Source organism: Rhinolophus sinicus, linkage group LG01 (assembly GCF_036562045.2).
Source record: "Rhinolophus sinicus isolate RSC01 linkage group LG01, ASM3656204v1, whole genome shotgun sequence".
Lineage (NCBI taxonomy): Eukaryota > Metazoa > Chordata > Mammalia > Chiroptera > Rhinolophidae > Rhinolophus > Rhinolophus sinicus.
In genome coordinates, this window is record NC_133751.1 from 74768091 (window position 1) to 74792952 (window position 24862).

Below are 24862 nucleotides of genomic sequence, written 5' to 3' on the forward strand. Positions count from 1 at the left end.
TGCATTTGGGAATCTGAAAGGATATTGATGATTGAGGGAGATTATTGAAGGGAAACTAATGTGCTCCTTGCTCAAATTAGACATGGGTGAGCCGCACTTAACTGAACTGGTGATGTGTGTGGTCGTCTTCTATTTCCTGTAGTAGGAGGAACCAAGCCCTCTCTCTGACCTCTGGCAATGCATTAACCAATCAGCAGAAATGAGCTCTTCTCCAGGATAGAGATGTAGGGCTGAACTGGGGTGTGGTGATGAGGTTATTATCAGTCTAATGTTGATAATTTACAAATATGGAAAGTACAGACTGTCCCAGGACTGGGTCATCAAGGACTAGTTGTTAGTTCTGTAGGGTTGTTGAGCAAGAAGGTTGACAAATGGAAGCCCCGTCACTAGTTGCCTTTGAGGTCTGTCCTGAAAGAGAAGCTAAATTGTTCTAAAACAATGATGTTTCAACCCCGTGTGATGTAGCTGACTCCCAGTACATGGATGAGGTCATGAGAGGGATGGAAAGATGGGTGGTTTCGGACAGCAGAGTGGAATCTTCCACAAATCTTTAACTAGGTGCTTAGATCTTGGGGCTGTTTTACACGCAGTTTTACCTAGAGGCAGAACAGTGTCAAGTGAAAGATCTTTTGAGGTTCCTGCTAAACCAGTGGTTTTCAGCTGTTTAAACATGCATGTGAATCACCTAAATCTATTAATCTGCATTAACGTGCAGAGTATGATTCAGTAGTTCTGGGGTAGGGCCTGGGATTTTGCATTTTTAACAACCATGAAGTGATGTTTATGTTGCTGGTTCATGGATCGAATTTTCAGTTTAATTATTAAACATTTATTGTTGTTCTTGCCCTAGATCTTGAGTGCCAAATTGAAATCTAAGGCCCACAAAGTAAATATTGTCACTCATTCTCATTCATGTTTAGTCTTTCTTTCTTTACACTTGACTATGAAAATACTATTGACAATGAAAAAGATATACTTAACTATTCTGTGTTGTGTGTGTGTGTGTGTGTGTGTGTGTGTGTGTGTGTGTGAACTATGGGAAGAACAATAATAAATAATAGATATCAATAGAATCTAAATTAAATCCACCAATCAACATACTGGAAATTCTTTCTGATCCGAAAATAAATGCTAGTGTACGTACTGCTATTTGCAGACATATCATGCAGTACCAAATTCATATGTGCGTTACACCGAACAGATGTCTGAGAAACAGATTTTTGTGGCAGATTTTGACACAGGAAATACATCAGGCTCCATAAAACTTAATGGAAAAATGTATTGCTTAACTACGGTCCATTTTTAAAGAGCAGATTACAGTGCACTCAGTGGAATCAAACGGGTTTTATTCTTGAGAGTTTTGGCACTCTCCTACCCAGGGAATTATGTACAAGATTGTCACTTGGGGGCATGGTGTTGGATTGGTTATTGATAATGTGGTGTTTGGGGTTGGCCATATTGACTATTCTATTTTAGACCGTGGAAAATGGTACATTTCTTTACTACACTAAATATTTATCTGGTGAATCATTTCTGGAAGTGAGGGAATTACTGTGGTATTTTGAAATGGAAACACATCTTTTCAGCTGTGCATCACAATGTGATCTCTGTGTCTGTTTCAAATGGTAATACACCAGGGGCTGAGAGTCTGCCAAAGTACAACATCTGCTTCTGAGACATAGGCTTCTGGTGCATTTCTCTCTGTGTGCTATTGTTTTCTCAATTTGTTAAATCTAGATTATATTCCATCAAGGGTATAGGGAAGGAACCCTCAAAATTCAATTATTATCTTACAATAGGGAAAACTTCAACAAAAGCTTTTAAATTTGGATGAAGCTCTAAGAATTCCTGGTTATTAAATTATACCTTGTGATACATTTGATTGAAATTGGTTTTCTTTTTCAAACTGCCCCTACATGCAGTCCTCCCTGGGGGGATCAGGTTTGGCCATGACGGCCTCTGCATCCTTGAGCTGCCGGGTAGATGGTGAGCCTGTGCTGGGGGAATGGGCAGGCCTGCTGCACAGGGAGGCAGTTTCGTATCTACCGTGTGGTCTTGCTACCCTATCTGCCTCTTCCCTGAGTACAAGTCACTTCTGACCCTGCAGTCTGTCATGTTTCCAGACTGATCTACAGCTACATGTCTTTGTCAAACACACTTGCTGCTTTTGCTCTGGCGTGTTCTTCTGCCTTTCCACTGCCTCTCTGAACTTTATTTAGGAGTCCCAGAGTTGAGCACTTTTCTTTAGCTCCTGCATTCCTGAAGCACACTGAATGTACCTTAGTTATACAGTTACACTGTGTTATAATTGTGTTTTTATATGTAATTACCCACTTACATGATAAACTCCCAAAGGGCAGGGATGTAACTGGTTTTCATCTTACTGTCCCCGTTACTTACCATAGTGGCAGATCATAGCAGAGCCTCAGAAGATATTTGTTGAGTGAATAAATTTTATTTAAAGTCACTGGCATTCTATATATGTAGAGCACTATTTCTGTGCATATAAAATCGTTCTGAAAAACAGGGAGAACTGACATTTGTGCAAGCAAGCTAGACTTTTAGACAGCGAGCTGCATCAGGGGGTAAGGTATGTCAGGAAATGAAAAGATTAACTGGTAATTGCTTTTATAGCCTGATCTCTGTGGATTATTTGTAGCTTTTCTTTTTCCCATATTTAATTCCTTTACTTGATTAAGCAGGAAATAAAATTTATATGTTATTACACGATCCTTCTCCCCTTATTCTGGTGTTTACCTGAATATTAAAAATGGCTTTAAAAAAAATGTTTGGATTTTCTTATTACTATTAAGTTTTAAATGATAGGTATCTCCAGGAGTGGCATAAAGATTGATTCTTATGCTTATTGTATAAATTAAATCCTACAAGTATAGATATAGCAATACAGCTATAGAACAACCATGTCACTTAGAAGAATTTACATGGGTAGACAGGTGCAATGATCTCTTCAGCAGTATTTTAAAATGTCTTCTCAAAATTATTATAACGATGGTTTAGGTGCAGCTGGGCGCTAGAAGAATTATGCTAAAAAATCAGTATGTATACTTCAGCATTGATAAGTAAGGGATTATTAATAGTGTTTGGCTTTTAAACAGAGACCGGGTGAATAGAACTAGACAAGCCAACATCCAGAATGATTTCTTATCTAGACATGTGTCAACTGTAGTTATGTTAAATTGTCTTCAGAAAACATGTGGTTTAAATGGCGGCTCAATTAAAAGACTTCCACAAAGTCTATAAACATTACAGGTTTTTGCTTACATTTTACATATGATGTTAAGGGGATTCTCTCCCTTTGAGCATTTGAGACTTGTAGAAATTAAGTTTGTTGTCAGTAGCAATCAGTGATTAGCCTAATGGTATTTTCGCAGCTCAGTTAGTTGTGTGGTTATATAAATAAATATGTTTGGGGAATTCATTGTAGTAGTAGGCTGCTTTATAATTAGTACAGTCCAGATTTCTTGTTGCAACCTCTCTTGGTTGAGTGCAGCTTCTACTTTATGTGTTGTTGGCTAGGGTACTGAGCCAGAGAGTCTAGTGGCCTCACTCAACATCTGCTGCTGTCTTGCAGTTGGGGAATCACTAGAGGCTTTCTTGCATGACTGCTTGGGCTTCCTCACAGCATGGCAACTAAATTCCAAGGGTGTTTTCTAAGATGTAAAGGCAGAAACTGCAGATCTCATCAGGCCTAGCCTCAGAATTGATACCATGTCATTTCTACCACATCCTGTTGATCAAAGCAAGGCACAGCCTGGCCCAGATACAAGGGGAGAGGAAATAGACTCCACTCCATGCTGGGAAGAGCTGCATACATTTTGGGGTCATCTGTCATCCTCCATGTATCCTCTGAGATAAGTACTGCTGTAATTCATACTTTAGAGAGGAGGAAACTAAAGTTTAGGTTAATTTAGTACCAAAGATTATCCAGTTCCTAAGTGGTTTAAGCTCCAGTTTGACTCTGGAGCTCCAGCTTTTTACTATAGTAATATGTTGCCTTCAGGGTATATGTAGGCAGATTAGATGTATTTGTCTTTCTACTTTAAAGCCAGTATCTGATGGGTGGTTTTATTGATGTGGGTTATTCCCACAGACTGAAATAGTTAAGGGATTTGTTTCATATTATTGATTAGCCATCATGTGGTAAACATAACAGTCTCCCTAAATTTGGATATTTCTAAACTCTTGGTTGAGATGAAAGTTAAAAATTCTTCAACCTGATAGTATCCTATGCCTACTACACATATTAGCACATTTCCTTACCAAGAACAAATAAATAAAACCTACTTTCTAAACCTTAAGTTTCCCAACGGGGATACTCTCTTCTAGTAGTCTGCATTTTTCATATGGTTTTAATATTCTGGTGTTTACTATTCATTAACATTAAACACAGAGCTTTTAAATTGCCTTTTATTATGATTTTTAAAAATTTCTGCTGCTTTGTGGTTTTCTTTGTTTTGAGAGCTGATGTTATTCAAGGATTTTTCTTTGTTGGAAAAAGAAAAATAAATGTAAGAGATGCCTATTATGGTAAAGAGCAAAATAAAAATCAAGGCTTCCAAATATACTAATGAGTTTTTATACTTACTATAATTTCAGTTTTCTATGTTAGCTTTTTGTATCCTGACTTCAGGATTTCTGCAGTCTCAGACTGAGGCATATTGAGGAATGTCTGGAAATTGAAGATGCTATATAGCATGTTATACTTACATATAGTTGCAGGTTGTGAACTGGATCCACAATTTTTGCCTAAAGCACGTGGACTTTTAGTGCCAGACCCATCTAATCACCTCATACTGGCTGGAGTAAAAGTGATGATAGTGCCGTAGAGTGTTATGGGACCTCAGAACTTAGGTACACAATCAAGTCGTGTTATAGAGGACAAACTTCGGATAAGAGCAGCTTTCAGTTCATTCTCACAACAGGGAGTAATCAGACAGGTAGAGTTGGGTCTAGAACTCTGTGCTACCAGTGCCATGTTCTCCACCACTATATACCTGTGTTTCTTTCATGAGGCTTTTTGTTGGAAATGTAGAAACGAGTGCACTCATCTAGAAAGGCGCTATACCCACCACTCACCTACAGAATAAGTTACATCCAGTTTAACTTTTGCCAGTTTAAGAAAATCTTAGATCTATTTTTTAAAAATATGTTTCTTGTTGTTGCTGTATTCAGAAAGTTTAAGAATTTTGTAGTGTTCCTGGGAAAATTTTACTGCTAACAACTGGTAAATTATTACAGCCATGTTTTTCTGTGATTGCTTTACCTTTCTGTTTTTCATTTTGAAAGGAAAAAAGTATCAATATAATCTTACTGCTTAAAAACAAACAAACAACCCCCCCAAAAAAAACAAAAAAACACACAAAAAAAACACACAGCATTTCTCTATGGGGCCATAGACATCTAAATTACTCCTTTCTCTTGAACCATTATCATACATACATGTCATATACCTGGTAACCTGAAGAAAAATGTGGGCAATTGAATCCTCTGCTCATGTGTGACTATAAATTTCTTTTATGCTGTTGTATGACAAAGGATATATGTGATGTGCTGATTTATCTATATAACTATCAGGGACGTTCTTGCTCCTAAAAATAATTCAACTTGAGTTGCATTTTTTAGGAGACTATTATAAAGATAGGAGATAAAGTCGCCCATTAGAATTAGACTCTTCATTTTATTTAAGTAGTTCCTGGACTGTTTGATCTTTGTATTCCCTGCTTTATTTTATTCTAAAAATGTGAAATTATAATTGAGTCCTTCTTTTAGGGAAGGATTTGGAAAAATACTCGTGTGCCACTGGTGAATGTACTATAGAGGAAAGGCTAATCCTTTGGAGAAAATTGGGAATTAATAGTTAAGTAAATGGTCTGGGGTCCAGAGATGCCTTCTCAACTTAGCCCAAGCAGCCTGCCTGGATATCAGGGGGGGCCTGTCAGAGGATGTGGGGGCGCGGTGTCTGGAAATCTATTTACTGTTCCACAGACACACCATAAGTTTGCCTGAGAAAATCAATATAATGGCTTTTCAATGACATTTTTGTTTCTTGTTGAATATAAGAAAATTTCAAGAAAAAAATGAAGAGATAAATTATAAACCATCCAGAGATTATTGTTTTTTATTTTTGTATATAGCCAATGTTTGTTTCTATTTATCTATAATGTGATATTTAGCTTTTTAATAGAACTGATACTGTACTGGCATACTATTTGTTATCCTGCTTTTCTCCACACTTTTATTACGTGGTGTGCACATACACATAAAACACTATGATGTGGTATACATACCAGATTATACCCAAAATAAATGAGAATGTCTTGGCCAAATTGCATTTGTTTTTATTTTTATATTTGCCCTACCATATGAATAAAGATGATTTTTACCCCAGGGGAAGATGTGGAATAAATCTCATGATTTTAGTTTTCTTCTGTCAGTAACATAAACATGAGCCCCCGAGTGATGAGCTAGCTTTCTTCCTTCTGTGGCTTATTTGTCTTTTACTTGCTCCAGTCCAAGAGAGCAGGATTGAAGTTGGAAAAAGGTATCAATGAGAAAAATTTCCAGAGCTAAAAGAAGGATGTAACTGTCAGGGAACAGATAGTGTGATGGGAAACGATGTTATGCTTCCTCAGGAAATACGACAAATGTGTTCAGTTTACTAGAGTTTCTGGAAACTGCTCATGGGGAATGTAGCATTAATTTCCTTTAGCCTACTGATATTATATTTTGCCATTCACAAGTAAAATTTTTGAAAAAAATGGGAAAGAAAAGAAAGATCTCAGAACTCACAGGACAGAGACTTTTCCCCCCTCTAATTTAGAGTCAAACATGGTATTTTCAATTGTCTATTCAAACGGTTTTTGTTAAAATTCCTCATCAAGGTTTAGAAAGTTGATGCCTTACTGCATACATAGTTTCTATAAACTGTGTTTTTTCCTTTTTGTTTAAACTTCAGCAGAGATTTTTTTTAAAATTAGTTTCAGGTGCAGAAAACAATGTAATAGTTAGACATTTATCTTTTATATCCCTCGCACAGTGACAACCCCCTCCCCCATCCACTCCCCCTCTGACATCACACACAGCCATTACATTTCCACTGTCTCTATTCCTAATGCTGTACTCCGCTTCCTGTAACAATATACATATATAGATAGATAGATATAGATACAGATATAGATATGTGTGTGTGTGTGTGTGTATGTGTGTGTATATATATATATATATATATATATAAAAAAAATTGTAGTTGACATTCATTATTGTTCAGCTTCAGCTTCAGGTGTACAGTGCAGTGGTCAGGCATCTACATCTTCCCTGAGGTGGTCTCCCTAATGAGACAAGGTACCGTTCCTATCTATTTGTTCATTAGGACTGATTTGTTGTCAGAAAATCCTTTCCTATTTATAGTTCTTTAAATATTTTCATAGTCCTTGACATTAACATTTGTTGAATATCTGTTATGATTAAGAAGCCATTACAGGTAAAGTTAGACTTTTTTTTCTCCAACAAAGACTTTTGCTTTGATAGAAATACGGTGCAATGTGCATATAAAATAACCGTGATACTCTTCAGAGAAACCGTTATGCTGTGGCAGGTAATGTGAAATGGCAGGAGTGGTGTGACATTTGAGAGCCTGATAGATCACCTGGGGAAGGGGTATGGAAATGATGCCACGGGAGTACTTGGACATAAAACTGGTGCAGGTGAAAGTTAAACAGGCTGAGGTATAGAGCTATGGATCAGAGAGGAGGAAGAGATGGATTAACTTGAGGTGTGGATCAGGAAATGCAGACCATTCAGATAGCTTGAGGGAAGCACTGAGAACTGGTGTGAGAAGTAGTGGAAAGGTATCTTGGTCCCATGGAAAGTAGAAGTCCTTGAATAAAATATTATCTTGGAAGAATTTTAAACTGTATTATTTGAGTAAAAACCTAACAAAGGCCATCCTAGAAGTGTCAAATATGATAAAAATTAAAATAGTGGATTAGGGATGTAACAACTAAAAGATAATTAAGGATTTTCCATTAGAAGCAGTGAATACTCACTAATTGTCATAATTCAGATTCTTATTTTAGTACATGTTTTTTTTATTTTTATTTTTATTTTTATTTTTATTTTTATGGTGGCCTAGTGGAAATTTCAAAGAAAAAAAGTGAATCTAGATTTAAAAATAATGTTTCAAGGTCAAGTTTGTTTTGTTTGTTGATGACACTCTTCTCTCAAATTACTCAAGGTCATAAGAATATAGTTTAAACTTCGAATGTTTCTATTTCTTTGGAAAAGAACCTAACAAAATCAAACAAAATAAAGTTCTATCTTCTGGTTGCTTCTATGTGAATGACATACCTATTATTACTTTCCCCTTAGTTCACAGAACTTTCATTGTATTTTATCTTAAATAAAAAGGACTGTAGGAGTAGATTCGTTTTCTTTTCTCTTTCAAGTTATAGGCTGGTCTATATTTGTAAGATTTATCTTTACAAATGATACTTGTTACAGATTAGGTTGAATCAAAGGACATCTAACACCAAAGACAAAAGAGTTTTCTTTATTGAAGTAGATATTGTTAAGCTTTTAAACCAGATGAAAGTACGAGTGATCATATCATTCTGTAGTAGGGTTCTCATAATAAATTTCCCATGTAAAACTGTTTGTTGAAATCATCAAAGCGATGTCGTTAATCCTACTTTGGCATTGCCACAAAGTTAAAATAAGTGGCATTTAAAAAAATTATTTGGGAAGCTTTATTGCATATATTGAGATAAGGTTTATTACAGTCCTTTTCTTCATGCAAACTGCTGTCATAATCATAAGAGATTTTAAAATCCACACGAACGGCTTCATTCAACCTTGGAGTTACCTAATTTGTAGCCTAATTCACCTTCACTCTACCTACCCAGTGCAGGGCTCTGGTCAGAACTGCGTCACCCCAGACATCATAAACTCCTCTGTCTCTCACTGATGACTCACTTTTTTCTGGTTCTATCTCAGCTTTATTCCCACTACATTTTTCTATACCTTTGGAGATCTCTAAGTCCTTTAAATTAATTCAGCGTAGGTTCATGTCATCTTCATCTTTGTACCATCATTGCCTAATCCAAGCCTAGAATATAACAGACAATCAAGATTTGCGGACTAAATGACTGAATGGATGAATCAAATACTTGTCCGTTGTTCGTTGTGGAATTTCGAAAGCTCACCATAGTAATTGATGATCTAAAGTTGATGGTGAGTTTACCTCATTAAGATGGCTGTCAGTTTAATGAGCGATGGAAGAAAGACTACTATGATAAATATACTTTTAAACAGAAGTGGTAGGTAGAATTAATAAGTAATTTGTTGAGTGTTTTTAAAATTAGATATGTGAGGCTCTTACCGACAGGTCTTAATTACGTCTCATAACAACTCAGTGAGACAGGCATTTTTATTTAAACTTTTTAGAGATGAGGAAACTGATTCAGAGAGAGAAGTTAAGTAACTTTTTCAAGACTACTAGCAGAGTGAGGATATGACCATCAAACTTCAGGGCCAAACTCTTTAACGTAGGATAGTTGAGAAATTAAGTGGAATATCTTTTGAATGTCTCCTGGGAACTGGTCAAAGTGTACTTACATTTGAACACAATAGGCATATTCCCTGTTTGAGTTGTGTTTAAGAAAGGCATTTGTAAATTGTGCATTTAAAAAAGCAAATACTATATTTAACCTGATGGCAGTATCCTTGTTTTGAAGGATAGCCTCTTGCTCTTAATAGACCCTTGTAGGCCCCATGTTCGAGAGTATACTACACAGAGATCAAAGAGATGTCCAGGGTTCATCTTTCCCAGCCACAATTTTGGGCTTCACCTCCCTAGCCTTGTTAATAGAGGCGTATGTATTCTTTAATATAAGAAAAAGACCTTCCTTGGTTACCTATTTTACTGTAGTTTTTGGACTGACCTCACTTGCTAAATTCCTTTTTAAACAAACAGTTCAATTTCTATGAGGTAACATGGAGCGGCTTGAAAAATTGTCCTACTTTCTGTGTTGCAGGTCAGATCATTTCTGTGCGCAATTCTGACTTCTTTTATGACCTGGGGTAGACTGAGTCTTTGTTGTTATTTGGACTTCTATGACATTTATGTCGTACTCCCCTTAGACAGATTGAAAACTTGAAAGCATTTGGGCAGGGGTAATGGGTAAGATCCAGTTTTATGTAAGGTTCTCAGGATCCATCTTAATAATAGTCTATTCCCCAGAGGGGGAAATGAAAGACAAGGTTTTCACCAGCCTAGTCCCCTCAGAGTCTTAGGAACTGAAGTATTCCCAAGGTCAAAAACAGTGTGAAGTAACTCTATAAACCTGTCTTGGTGGGCACTGCATCAGAAATACAGTAAACGGAAATTGCTCTTTAACTGGACGTAAGTTTCATTTTAAGTGCCATTGTTTGTGTTCTTTATGTCCTGCGTTTCTTTTTATATTGAATTTATTTCACCTTGTAAAGATTAAGAATATGTTCTAGCTTTTAAATGTGAGAATTGAATTATTAATAGTTTTTGAATTAAAAAAAAAATGGTTTCCCCTTTCTTCTCCCAAAGCAGTACATTCTCACAGACTTTGGACTTCACTGATGTAAAGTGTCATTTAAAGTTTTTCACTAACTCAGCATTTAAAGCTTTTTATTTTCCTTGATTTATGACACAGTTGTTTGTTTGTGTTTTTGAATGGAGAAAATGCAAAAAAACTACATGCAGTCTAATTAGATTACATTCGTCGTGTGCCCCACATGTTCAGTGAAGGCTACTAATCAAATTTTGATTTTTATTCTTCAAATTTAATTCATTACCTCAAGATGGCTATATTGTTGCATTGCTGCCACCATATTGTGTCATCATAATCTGTCTTTTTTGCCCCGTGCTCCGTGATACATTTATTAAGAGTAGGATTGTGTCATTCTGTATCAAACCTTGTGTATGTCTAGTTCCCTTATGATGTTGTCTGTAGCCACCTTAAGCTACAAGGACTGATTCATGAACAGTGAAGTTCCATCATTTCAGTAGTCATGTTAATTCACTCTGGTTGAACCTTGCATTCTGTGCAGTAATGTAACGACTTTTGGAGAAATTGGATCATACCATTTTAAAGAAATACAGTGTTAGGTGATTGAATCCAGGATAAATGAGATAGTTTGCTTCGTAGGTGATATTCTTGATATTGCGGATGCATTACTCATACTTGATGGTTTTCATGTAGTTCACTTTCCTTCTCTCCCCCCCCCCCCGTTTTTACTCCTCTTTCCCTCCCTTCCTATTCTTCAAGTCTCCTCTAATATTAACATCTTTATTGGTTTACCCAGTATATTGAAATCCAGAAGTGCTTATTGATTACCCGGTATATCAAAATACTTTTATTCCATAATGGTTTCTTATAACCCAAAATCTCACACAGAACAAATTTTTAAAAAGGGCTTAGCTTGTGATGGTTAATGGGAAATCTGTGTCAGTCGTTAGTCAAAATAAAGTATTTGTTATACTAAAAGAATATTGCAAAATTCCTTATAAAATTAATTAAATGTATAAGATTATTGAGATTTTTCTTTATAGACAGAATTTTACTATTTTCATTGTTTTGGGGTAGGTGAGTTTCAGTGATGGAAACATAGTCCTAATTAGTAAGCATCAAATCCTTATTAAGCAGTCATCATCATTGGTCTTTTGATGAGAAGCAATCAAGTGCACTTAGGGAAAATTGGCAAAGTGTGGAAAATTTTCTTAATAGGAAAAAATATATCAGCTACAAAGATGTATGGCTCTCGCCTTTCTTCCTACTATGTCTAGATGGTTAGAGATGACTGTATTCTTGGAATTTACCTTCAAAATTGGAGGTTAATTTTTTTTAAATGGGTATCTAAGGGTGCAGAGTAGGGTGGGGAATTAAAGAAAGCACATAATGTATAGCAAAATACAGTAAACAAACAAACAAAGAAACCCATTGAATCGTGTAAAAGACAAAACTTATTTGTTATAATAAATTTAAATGACACCGGCTAACAGAATTAGCTGTCAATTCTTTTCCTATCTTGTTATGGATTGCAAGCACTGTAAATTAATCTTTTAAATAATGGATATCCAAAATGATCACTTCCGTATGTATGGTGTATGTGTGTATTTAAAAATGAAATATAAAATAAACATATAGTCTGTTATATGTGAAAAATAAGGTAACACAAAACTCTTGCATTGACATATTTTTAACAACTTGAATTTGAGTTTTTTAAAGACTGAAGGCAAAATATATGTATTTTCTTTGCCTTAGGTGTGCAAAAAATCAAATAACTTTCAGGAACAAGAGAATTCAACTATGTACACATTTTATAATTAAACAGTGATTAGTTACATAGATATTAGTGATTATTAGAACTTTTGGACAGTAAATTATAAAGATAAAATGTTACTATTTTTGTTTTAAAGTTTAGTGTCTGCATAGCCTGTGGATCAAATATCCAAAATGGGTAATCATTGGCATAGTGTTTCAGACTTTAGATCTAACAAGTAAAAAATGAAAAACATTTGGATATGATTAAAGAACAAAGAAGCAAGGGGAAGGAGAGCAACCATTTCAGAAAATATGGAACAACTGGTTCACCCTAATTATAGCCATCTTGATTTTTCTTTTTTCTTCTGTATGTATCAATTGAAAGTTTGGTGGAAAATTAACCCTTTTGCCTAATTATAGAAATAAATTTGTTGCAGATTTTCTAAAGTGACTTTATGCTTTGCCATAAACTCAAATTTCAAAAGTCAGTTGCAGTTTGTGTTGGCCACAATTCTTTCCTTTGATAGAGTTCAGCAGTTTACTTTTCATTTCCTAAGACTGAATTTCTTACATCTACCATCATCTAAATGAGGATGTGTTGACATAAATGAGAAGATCAAAGATTCAACTAATTAAAGACGTTTTACATTTTAATTAGGCTGAGTTGTGCGGAAGTGTGGCTGAGTCTAAGCAAATGAGGGAACATTATGCAAAATGATAATGATTTTGCAGATTGTTTATTATTGCCAGTCAAGCACTAACGTCAGGCCTGTGTTCTGACCCCTCTTTTTCATAAATCTTCTCATAGATAATAAAGGTTATGGAAATTCATCTCAATAGAGATGAGTTATTGAGATGCAGATTACTTTATACTTTATTGCTTTCTCTTCATTCCTACTTTTTGCACTTTTTATCACAAGTACCTTCATTTATTCTGTATTCATCTTATGTAGATAGCTACATGTTTCTTTTGTAAATGTTTTTAGAAAAAGTGAAACCCATTGACTTTAATGACACGTACATATTATATGATCTCTTTGGTACCTAACATGCTTTTTTGCTTGTTACTTGAGAGTCATTAAACACAGGGACATGAGTAAAAATGAAGTAAAGAACCATAACTTGCAGTGTCAAAGTCCTTTTGAAACATTGTAGGGCTTTAAATATATTGCAGATTTGAAGGCTTTCTCTGTTAATTTTCCTCTCTACTTACTTTTATTCCTAAACTAATTGCAGCCCCACCTCCACCCCTCAGACCCCTCAACACACACAGAAAAGCAACTGAAGTTTCAAAACGGAAAGACTGTGTATAGACATATTGAGTGATGATGATTTCTGAGGAAACAGGAATATAATGAAGCAAGGTCAGTTCAAAACTGAAAAGTTCTTTACTATTTAGCACTCTTTCAGTTTTGGGCTGATTAACATAATTAACATTGTAAACTTATGAAATTAACATTGTAGGAAGGGGTGCAGATGATGACTGTTATTCTAAAATATGAATCATGTCAGAATCCTCAGCACTTCACATGGAAATTAGAATAGAGGCAACATCTACATTTCCCTCCATTGCAAACCAGTTTTTCACGCTGTGATAGCTTTTTATTTCTAAAACAGAGATTTGATTATGTCCTTAGTCTGTTTAATCCATTTTGGCTCCCCCATTACTTATAGCAGGAGCTCTCGCTGAGGGGAACACATTAGAATTGCTCAAGGATCTTCTAAAATATGCACGTATCTGGAACCCATCACCAGAAACTCTGATTTTTTTGGTTGGAGTGGAAAGTGTGTTTGACAAAAACTTTGTTCATTGTTTCAGATGCCTCTTTATGTCATGTTCCAACAAAACTTTTTCCTCCTTTCTCATGCCATTTCCTCTAGTCCCCTTCTGCTCTTCTCTAGCCATACTAAACCAAGATATTATACAAATAGTTTTATTCCGTACTTCCATACTTTTGTACATGCTATTCCTACTCTCCATAATATCTTCTCTTCCTTCCCTTTACTTCACTCTATTCTAAGTCTTTCATTTGTCAATTACTTATTTTCCTAGTTTCTCCTCTAATGACAAATCTTCCCTTACTCCCCCATGTTGAAATAGTCACTCTCTTTTGTGTTTAGCATTTATATTTGATTATAATTTATTAGGTGCCCATCTCTCCCGTTAAACTCATGTACATTATCTCATTCATATTTATATTGAATGATTGTATAAATTAATAATAAGTGAAAATCCTGTTAGGAATTTCAATGTACAATTTATTGTGAACACTGTTTTTAGGTGCTTTATTAAATTAAGGTTCATGATCAACATCAAAACCTAGGTTGATACTGTACATAATTTTACTTTTCGTAATACATGATTCCATTAAAACATATGCATATATATATTTATTTTTTTCCTTCATTTTTCCCCCTCTTGTGTCTCTACAGGCGAAATCTCACAAAACTATCCCTTATCTTCAGTCACATGCTGGCAGAAATCAAAGCAATATTTCCCAATGGGCAATTTCAGGGAGATAACTTTCGTATCACAAAAGCAGATGCTGCTGAATTCTGGAGAAAGTTTTTTGGAGACAAGTAAGTAAAAATCATTTTATAGTTTTGATCCCTCTTTGAAGAATGACCCTAGACCTGCCTCCAGTTCCTTATGGTATAGATATTACTTAGTATTTTCAGAATGTACTTGAGTGTTTTTGGTTGTTTTGATTCCTAGTTTTTCTGTTTAGGCACCAAAAGTATATGTCAATAACTGAATAGTTTTGTGTTATTGCAAAGTAAATATCAATTATACAGCATCTATTTATATCATGAACATTCATTGAGTTAAATAGTTTGCTCTAAGAAGCAGACGTGTAAGAGAGTTTCTACACATGAGAAACTCATAACTTTTTATAATTTAATAAACAACACACAAGACACATACAAAGTAAGAGGCAGAAATGGATACTTTAAAGATGGCATAAATAAATTGCTCTGACAATTCAGAGAGAGGAACAGTTGCTTCAGAGTTTTAGGAATCAGGGACTGCTTCCTGAGGGAGGTGGTATTTAAGCTTGGTTGAGATCTGAAATTAAGGTGGGAGGAGGCCTTAGCACCCTGATTCAGGCTTTCTTAGTATCATTGCACAGAGAGTATACCTGTGTAAACAAGATACAGAAATGAAGATATTGTCATCACAAAGTTGCATCATATCACAAAATAGGTAGGTAAAGATGTCGTCCTTTAGGGACTTCCTGTGCAGACAAAGTCAGATGAGTTTAGTAAATAATAGGAATTGAGTGTCCGAAGCCAGCATAACTTAAATAAAACATGCAAAACTATTTTTATTATTAGTTTCAGGTGTACAAAACAATGTAATAGTTAGACATTTACACCCCTCACAAAGTGATAACCCCCCACCCCCAATCTACTGTTCCTCTGACATTGTATGTAGCTGTTAGAGTTCCACTGACTCCATGCAAAACTTTAGAAAAATTTAGTAAGATGATCAAGAACTGAGCATCTGGAGGCAAACTTGTTCTTCAGTAACCTTTTAAAAGTCCCCTTTGATGAGAGAGCACCTCAACATGTCCTTGAATGTAGGCAGAACCCCAGCTGAGTATTAAGTGATTGCTTACACATAGATTATTGTTTTCAATCTGGAGTTGAAAGTCTACACTTACACATTAACTGGTGAAACCAGACAAAATACTGGTATACATTTCTGGTGGTCTTAGCCCTCTGATACTGGTGAATTAACTGTAACATTGTGTTTCCTTTTCTTTTTCTAGAAAGTGGTATGTTTGTAGCTACCACAATGATTAGACTATACTTACATAGAGCAATGCACATTTTATTACATACATAATGTTTTGGATTTGAAAATGTTCAAGTATTTTTCCCACTTCTTAGTAGAATATATTCTGAATTATTTTTAGGCACTAAAGGAGGAAATGCCATTATTGCCATCAACGGGGACATTCTGTTCCAGAAATCTAGCTATTTGTAATGCTCTAATATCCAATCACAAATGAGGAATTTAAAAAAGGGTTCAATCTCATCTGAATTAGAATAATAGCCAAAAGTGTACTAATTAAATATTTGTGAATAGTGGAAAGCAGAAAGGCATTGCTGAGTTCTGGGAGAAAGAACTGAGAGAATTTCTTGAAGTTACAGCTCATATATTAACATTGTGAGCCTAATGCAAACAGTCGGTGACCTTTAAAATAAACTGCATCTTAAAATTTTAAGAAAATCTGTGGGACAAATTGTGGTATTTCTTTTTGAAAACTGAGAATTCTAGTGAGTTATAAAATGGTTTGCTTATGAGGAGGTCAGTAAAAAATGGAAAGAGTGCTCATACATTTTTCAAGAGAAGAGCTTATTTTGCTGGCACCTCAAGCCACAGAGAAATATGCATTTGAAGCATCTTTATTTTCCTTTATTTATAGCCATAGACATCAAGGGGCTGAAATTTCTGTTGAACTGCTACATGAGTTAAATCACTACTAAATCAAATGATATTCTTGAAGTATCAATTACGTCCTCTCCCCACCTTCCAAATCCTTGTACTTATGTGTCCTGTCTTCATGTACTTGAGAAAGCTACTTAATTTTTCTTTAACATTTTCACTTTTGGGATGAGAGCCAAATTTAAAGCTGCTTCTTGAACTCAGACATATTTCTACAGTCATCAAACCTAATGATTCTTTTAATAGATCACTGGAGAAACCATCATTATATTCTCCATGGGTTTTCACTTTATAGTTCCACAGTATTTTATTGAATGAGGGAACAATGAATGAATGATACAGCCTTTCAAAAGGTTGAATTATTTTGTCTTCCTTATGCTCTAATACTAGTTTGTATTTTCATATAACTTAGTTCTTATATGGAAGCATTCCTGTCATTTATTTTGCTACACATTGAGGGCATGTGAAAATGCTTTTATTTGACCTAACCAGTGCCTTTGATCTTAAAGCAGTATTTTTTCCCCAAAAACAGAACCATTGAGAGGTTAGTACTAAAAATAGCCAAACATATCATGATTTTTTATAAAGCAGCTTTTAGCTTAAGGAGTATTATTGTGACTTTTTTTCCCCCAAAAGGAATTGTCTGCAAGAATGGAATGCTAAGATTGAATTAAAATTGGGGAAAAACTATTTTTCAAAGGACTTTGGAAAACTCCTAAAGACAATTTTAGGATTCAGACTTTATAAAAACAGGCAGCAGACAATAATCTTTAGGCATCATATGTCTAATGATGAATTTCTGTGCTTCTCAACTGTTTTGAAGTCACGGCAGGGGCCGTCTCTCTTTTTAGGACCCAAGCCTAGCTGTCAAGATGCTCTAACACATCATGTGTCATGGTAAACTGGTTGGGAAGTTCTGTATTTGTTAAACTTTTATGCAAATTAATTGAATGGTTTAATGGTTGAGTCCTGCTTTTGCTTTTTTAGTTTGATGACCAGGAGATAGTAGAATTATGTAGGAAAAGAGAAATGGCATTATTGAATAAATGTGTCTTAAGTAAATTCTGCAAAATGAGACCAATATCAAACTGAATTTTCACACTTTGTTAGTAGTTTATAATCTAGAAACTTTAAAGCATGAAGCTCAAAAAATATGTTACTAGCTGTTAAAAAAAATAAAGACCCATTAATGTGTTAGACTGTGGATGACAGTCATTTTTCTAAGCAGGTCAGGTCACAGCCACTGGGCTACTTGTGCTAAGTACTTCTTGACATTGGGGAGATTTAGACATGTATTTGCAACCAAATTATAATTCAGCATGAACCTTGAATTCTAACACCTGAATCATTTTATGTTTCCTTTGTTCCCCTTTGTTTACTTTAAGTTCTGTTCTTCAAGTTCAAATTCTTCCCTGGCTTTCTAACTGGTCCCTCTATCTTCAGTAACAACCTATCCAGTTGTTTTCCTTAGTGAGACCAGTGAGCTCTCTAAAAAGTAGAACTGATCATAATCATTCTCTCTTATTTTTTTGCCTAAAGTGCTTCTATGAATCCTTATTGATTCTCAGTTAAAGTGTAAAATCTTGTTAACATGACACGATTTAGGGACTATTTTTTCCAGTTTCATCTCTTTGTACTCAGTTCATCCTCAGAGAAACAAACTACTCAGCACTCCATACTTATTTCCTAATGTGCTTTTTTCCTCCCCCCGCGACTTACCTAGTATGTTTGTTTCTCTATGTTGCACCCACTACGTGGGAAGCCAGTTTCCCTTGCCCTACCTACCCAGTGTTGCCACTTTGGAAGCTGTCTTTGAGTACCTGAATCTCAGGCGGACACCCCTATTCTGTGCTTCCAGATAGATACCTGTGCTGATGACTGTCATACTAGACTACAGTGAACCGATGACATTCACGTTTCCAATAGACTAGGAGGATTCCTTGAAGGCAGGGACTGTGCCTTACTGATTGTTATTTCTCAGAGCCTGGCACATTTCCTGGTATGTGTAGACACTAATAAATGTTAACAGACCATCTGAATAATTGAATGGATGGGTGGATAGATGAGTGATGTCTAGTCTCCGCTCAGATTTTTCAGTGCCTTTATTATCTACATTAAAAAAAAAATCTACAGTTCTCCCTGGAATACCTGTCTTCTCTTTTTCTTTTCTACCATCCCAGAATTTTGACACCCTTCTTCAAATCTAGTTCAGAAATCCCCCTTTCTGGGTTGTTCTCAATAATGTATGCCCTGACACACATTCAACTTTGAATTACCCCAAGCTTTGTGTTCTTGTTGTATTTTAGATATATTATTGAATGTATGTTTACTATGTGGGTCTTTCCAGCTCGACTATGAAGCTCTTTCTTGACTTTTTATCCAAAAATTAGTGAAAACAGATACATTTATTTGAGTTATGTCAAACTCTGTGGCCAATGCTTTCATATAAGCTAACTCCATTTTTAAAATAATCTTTAATCATTCTTTGAATGGTTATTGAATGAGTCCTTTGGGTGCTGTAGACATAACAGAGATTTAGTAATTGCTGGTTGAGTTCATGACATATTTTCCCAGCATTTAAGTTTTCTCTGCCTTTACTTATGCCCTGTGTTTTAGTCAAGTGGATTGTTTGGCTCTTTCCTGACACATTAACAGTTACAAGTCTCTGTGTCCTTTCTCATGTTGCTCCTTCCTTGAAGATGTTTATAATTTCTGGCATCAAAGTTATTACTAATCTTTCAGTGCTCATCTCGCTTCTGATTCTATTCCTATTATTACTTGATCTCTTCTTAAACTCCTGTAAGCTCTTGCTTATCCTCAGACATTTACTATTTTCATTGTTTCATTAAGATTACTTGCCTAGTTATCTTATTTCCCATTAGGCTATCAGCTCCATGAAATCAGGCCTATTTATTTGTCTTTGTATTTCCTGAAGTAAGCTCAGCACAATGTCTCATATTTAGACTTTCGAGAACTGTTGTTCAATTAATTCAAATGAATTGAGGACTAGAGACATGTGTGTGAGCATGTGCATGTGTGAGATAGAGAGAGACACAACTTACTTGCTTAATTGGGGAAGCAGCATGCTTAGGGGTCATCTGTGTTCAGGTTCTGACTGCAATATTTACTAGTTTGGTGACTTTAGGTGAGCTACTTGGTCTCTCCATGAATCAGTTTCTTCATCTATAAAATGGGGATGATAGTAATAATACCTACTATCTGGGGTTGCTGTGAAGGTTCAAAGAGTTGAAATCTGCCTACAAGGCACACAGAACAGTGTCTGGCACATAAGCACTTTATGTTGTGGACTAATGAAACAACTTAAACCTTTAATCTTGCTCAAAACCCCATGAGTATATTTATTAATTCTACAAATAATATAATTAATATTCAACTTTGTATGATGGAGATTCTGTAGTCCCTAGAAATCTAAAAGCAAAAGCCTAAATAAATAAATAACTAGTTTTCTAAAATTGTGTATATCCCTAAATAAAAGTAGGGTAGAATATGAGAAACTGCCCTGCTTACCATGGAAAAACATGATCTATTTAGAGCTTGGTTCATTACCTCTACCTTTGATTTCCTGGGGAAGTGGTATGGACCTTCTTTGGTTTCCTGTATTTTCCTTTCACTTTTAATAAGAAACAAAGGACAATGTTTTTTGTTTGTTTGTTTGTTTTTTACCTTTCCAGTGAGTGAGATACATGTTTTTCTATCATATTAACTAGATCAGTTTTCTCTCTAGTCAAAGAAAGGGCAATTTAGTCATACTTAATTAAAGGAGGGGTCGCATAATACAAATTAAAGACTCTTTCCAGGAAACTTTGCAGCAGGAGCTCTAGAAAGAAAGAGAAAAAGAACTGAAATGGGTCTCAAGGAGTGCTATTTAGTGTTATTATTTAGTCAACTCCTATTATTTCCTGTTTTAAAAAAATCAAAGTATCTTTATATCAATGAGGAAAATAAAATTAGAAGTCTGTTTTGTTCGACCCATTGCAATGAGATCCTAAATACAAAAAGCAAATAAAATGCCACATTATAATTTTCTACCTTGAAGCAATATGTATTCAATTTGAGGAAGACAGTATATTGAAACATTAATATTTAAAGTCAGTTCAGTCCCATTAGGAAAGTGCCTAAGGAATGTCACAGAAGTAACTTAATTATTTACTAGAGCGATTAGAGGATGGCTCTGCTCAGTGGAGGAGCTGGTTTGGTGTCTGGGTTGCACATGTTAGTAAAGGACTGTGGCAGTCTCTTCAGCAGCGGGCAGTGCTGTGGTGGGGACTGACTTGTTACCGCCTCTGCTCTAGAGAAAGGTACAGAGTAACTTAAAAGTTACATAAATGCCATTCTTTTTTTCCCCATCTTTTTTTTTCTTTTTCCTTCTTCTGTCTTCACTGTGAATCCCTCGATAAGTGACATTTACCTCAGTGAAATCACCATTGTTTAGGTTCTGGTTCTCATCCTTGAAACCTGATTTCATTAGAACCAAGAGTATGTTTAGAGAATGGACACAGTTTAACTGAGCTCACAAACTGATCTGTAACCCAGAACAATGGTTTTGTTGTTGTTGTTTTTCCCCCCTTGGGCAGGTGAGGATGCTTGGTTCACTGTAGATAAATTATGTGTGGAGCCATATCATATCCAGAACATTCCTTGGTGAACATGGAATCAAATAAAGGGTTGTAGTTTATGATCCACTATAGGAACCCCCTGCCTCAAAGACCAAAGTAATTGAAATTGTTATTATCTCTCGGCTGATGCCCTGAAAGCTCTATCCATTTCTGCACCTTTGGACTTTCTTTTTCCATCTGCAAAGTTGCATTTTTAAAGCTCTGTTCTTTAGAGCCCTGAGAACAGTGGGGACCGACTGATGGGTTTGATGTAGAGAGGTGGTCATATTTGCATTTTAGGTGGGATGCTCTTGGGGAAGTATGGGTAATGAATTTGAGCAGTGGTTTCTAAACCCATTTCATTGTAGTTCTTATCACTAAGTACTTTTTGAGCATATTATCTGTCTCTTTATCAATCAGTATCTATCATCTATCTATCTATCTATCTGTCTATCTATCTTATCTATTGAACAAACAAACAAAAAACCTTTCACAGCTGAAAGCTTTTTTTGTTTGTTTGTTTAAAAGAAAGAGTTTATTGAGCCACGTGCTAACCGAAAAAGGACGAGCGGGTCCTGGGGAATGCAGTCTACACCACCAGCAGCAGGGTTAGGGAGAAAAGACAAACACGTCCACTACCCCTAAAGTTGATGGATACTTTTATGCATTGTGTTTCAAGGGGGAAAAACGTTATTTTGAAAAAATTTACATTGGTTAAAGATGGGGGGGGCGGGGACAGGAAACGTGAAACAGGGCCAGTTCTATGATAGGTACATAGCTTGTAAGAAAGAAATATTTCCTACTTTTGATTGGTTACAGCCTATAGTCCTGAAAATTCATGCATATGCAGGGTGCTGTGGGGTCTGGTGATCCCTACAGAAGCTGATTCAAAGCACCATTTAGGAATGTGAGCAGTCTTTTGTTAGTTGGCCCACAGCTATTAATTTGTTAATTATTCTTTTTCTTTTCTCTCTTCAGCCTGATGTAATTTAATGTAGGACATCTCAGAACTTTTGTCACTATCGTCTGCATGCATATATATATATATATATATATATATATACACACACACACACATATATATACACATATATATACATATATATGTGTGTATATATATATAAATACATATCTACTACTATACAAATAGTATGTATTATTTGTGCATAATACAAATCAAGGGCACATAATATACATTTTAAAAATGATATAAAAATGCAAGTAGAATTTCAGTATTTTCTTCTCATCATGAGAAGGTTCATCTTGTGTGCCACTTGGAATCTGTGACTAGGATTGTTCCCCCTCCGCACAAACACACTTTAGAAACTGATAAAAGAGAAGTAGGAGAGAGATAGATAGGAGGCTGTTGTAGAAAACTAGGTGGAGATTATAATAATAATAATAATACACTTAATACATGAAATGAAATATAATCAATATGCAAATTATATGTAAATAAAAAATATATGATTTTAAGTATGATAGGAACATACAATTAACCATGCTTGATTATTAAGATTTCTGAGGTTAAAGAAGGTAGTCAAATATGATGCCTCAGTCTCTGATTTTAACAACTGGGTACCATTCACTGAGACAAGAAAAAGAAGAGATTTGGAACCGCATAAATTCAATTCGGCATATGTTCAGTGGTGTGCACGTAGACAGATCCATGTGATGATATCTATTAGTAGCTTAGATATACAACCTGAGGCTGTGCCAAGAATGTAGACTAGGGATAAGGTTTTAGGATTGACAGTACGTTTAGGAGAGTTTGCAGATTGACAGCCTGTAGAATGTTTTCTTTGGCCTCATGCAGTGTTTAAATAAAGCAATTAGTTGGTAATTTTTAAAAATTATTTATTTTACTAAAAAAGAATTGTATTGAATTTCATTGAATAATTGGGAGTGATGGCAACACTAGATCTGACTTCGGACAGGGCAACACTTGGCTAGACCTGGATGTCAGCTGCCCAGTTTAGATGTGCTCTCCTTCCAATATATTGTAGTTCTTACCTGGACCTCTTTGCTCATTTACATTATGTACCTGATCCCCAGATACTTGACTTTCATAGTCTCTGAAAGCTATAGAAGCTATTGGACTAACTGATGTAGACCATGAAAAATGTGCAGGGAGAATGAGAACAGATCCTTAAGGAATTCTGGTGAATGAAGTATGCACAGAGGAAATTGAAGGAAATGGAGGAGTCACCAAAAAAGTAACGAGAAAACCTGGGGACTGTGGTATTATAGATGCTAAAGGAAGATAGGGTTTAAACAGCTAGGGAGATGAACCAGATAATACTGCTTCAAGGTCAACTACCGTGTTTCCCTGAAAATACGACCTAGCCAGACCATCAACTCTAATGCGTCTTTTGGACCAAAAATTAATATAAGACCTGGTCTTATTTTACTATAATATAAGACTGGGTCTTTAATGTAATATAATGTAATATAATATAATATAATATAATACCAGGTCTTATATTAATTTTTGCTCCAAAAGATGGGTTGGAGCTGATGGTCCGGTTAGGTCTTATTTTCGGGGAAACAGTAGATAAAGACTTAAAAGTTTTCATTAGATATTGTAGCAACAAAGCATTTATAATCTATTTTCTCTTTTTAAAATTCTGCAAGTCTCCTTTATAACCAAAGTTTTAATAGGCTCCACGTGTTACACTGAGTAGATGTGTTGGGATTTTGGTGTGCACTGAGTAGGTATGTTGGGTTTTTGGTGTGCACTGAGTAGGTATGTTGGGTTTTTGGTGTGCACTGAATAGGTATCGTTGGGTTTTCGGTGTGCACTAAATAAGTTGAGTGCATTGGATTTTGCCCTGTACTGAGTAGGTAGATTAATGTGTCTTAGCCCCTCCACCAAGACTTGGTGATTATGGCCAAGCATCCTAATGGATAGAGTCTTAAAGTGTCTTTCCTATTCTGAAGTTTCTAAGCTCCGGAATGATAAGATAACATTGTAACCATGTCCTCCAAGTCTAACCTGTTCTTGTATCCCAACTTTGGCTACTAATTTTACTTTGTTTAAAGAAGTAATTAGTTCATTTTTTAATTTGTTTGCTCTGCCAAATGAGGAAAATATATTCACATTTGCGGAGACCATTAGTATTTCCTGAATAATTCTGAGTACTAAGCCAATCACTCAAACTTCTAAACTTTTATGTTTCTAAAGTATCATTTAAAAAGCTGTCCTGTGCAGGGCCCTATTTTTTAAAAAGCAGACTTCAAATTTCATGTTTTAGTTCTTGTCAGCTACTCAGTTTGATTTAATTCATTAAAGTACATTGTTTCTTCTCCTTGCTCCATTGTATGTCTGTCTAATGAATAGTTTACCTGTTCGTTATATTCATGATGGACATTGGGTTCTTCCTGCGATGGATTATTATCAGTAGTGTTGCTATGACCTTTTTTGTACATTAAAAAAAACAAACTCATGTGTCTATTTCTGTTTGGATGTATGTCTAGGT

At 35.4% G+C, this 24862-nt stretch overlaps 1 protein-coding gene across 9 annotated transcripts in view; it reads left to right on the forward strand.

Moving 5' to 3' along the window:
• Positions 1–24862, forward strand: part of CBLB (Cbl proto-oncogene B) — a 211434-nt gene that overhangs the window by 69798 nt on the left and 116774 nt on the right. For all 9 annotated transcript variants that reach the window (XM_019742950.2, XM_019742954.2, XM_074332483.1 and 6 more), the window contains one exon: positions 14748–14894. In XM_019742950.2, coding sequence (XP_019598509.1) covers positions 14748–14894 — 147 coding nt within the window. The remainder of the gene's footprint in view (positions 1–14747; positions 14895–24862) is intronic.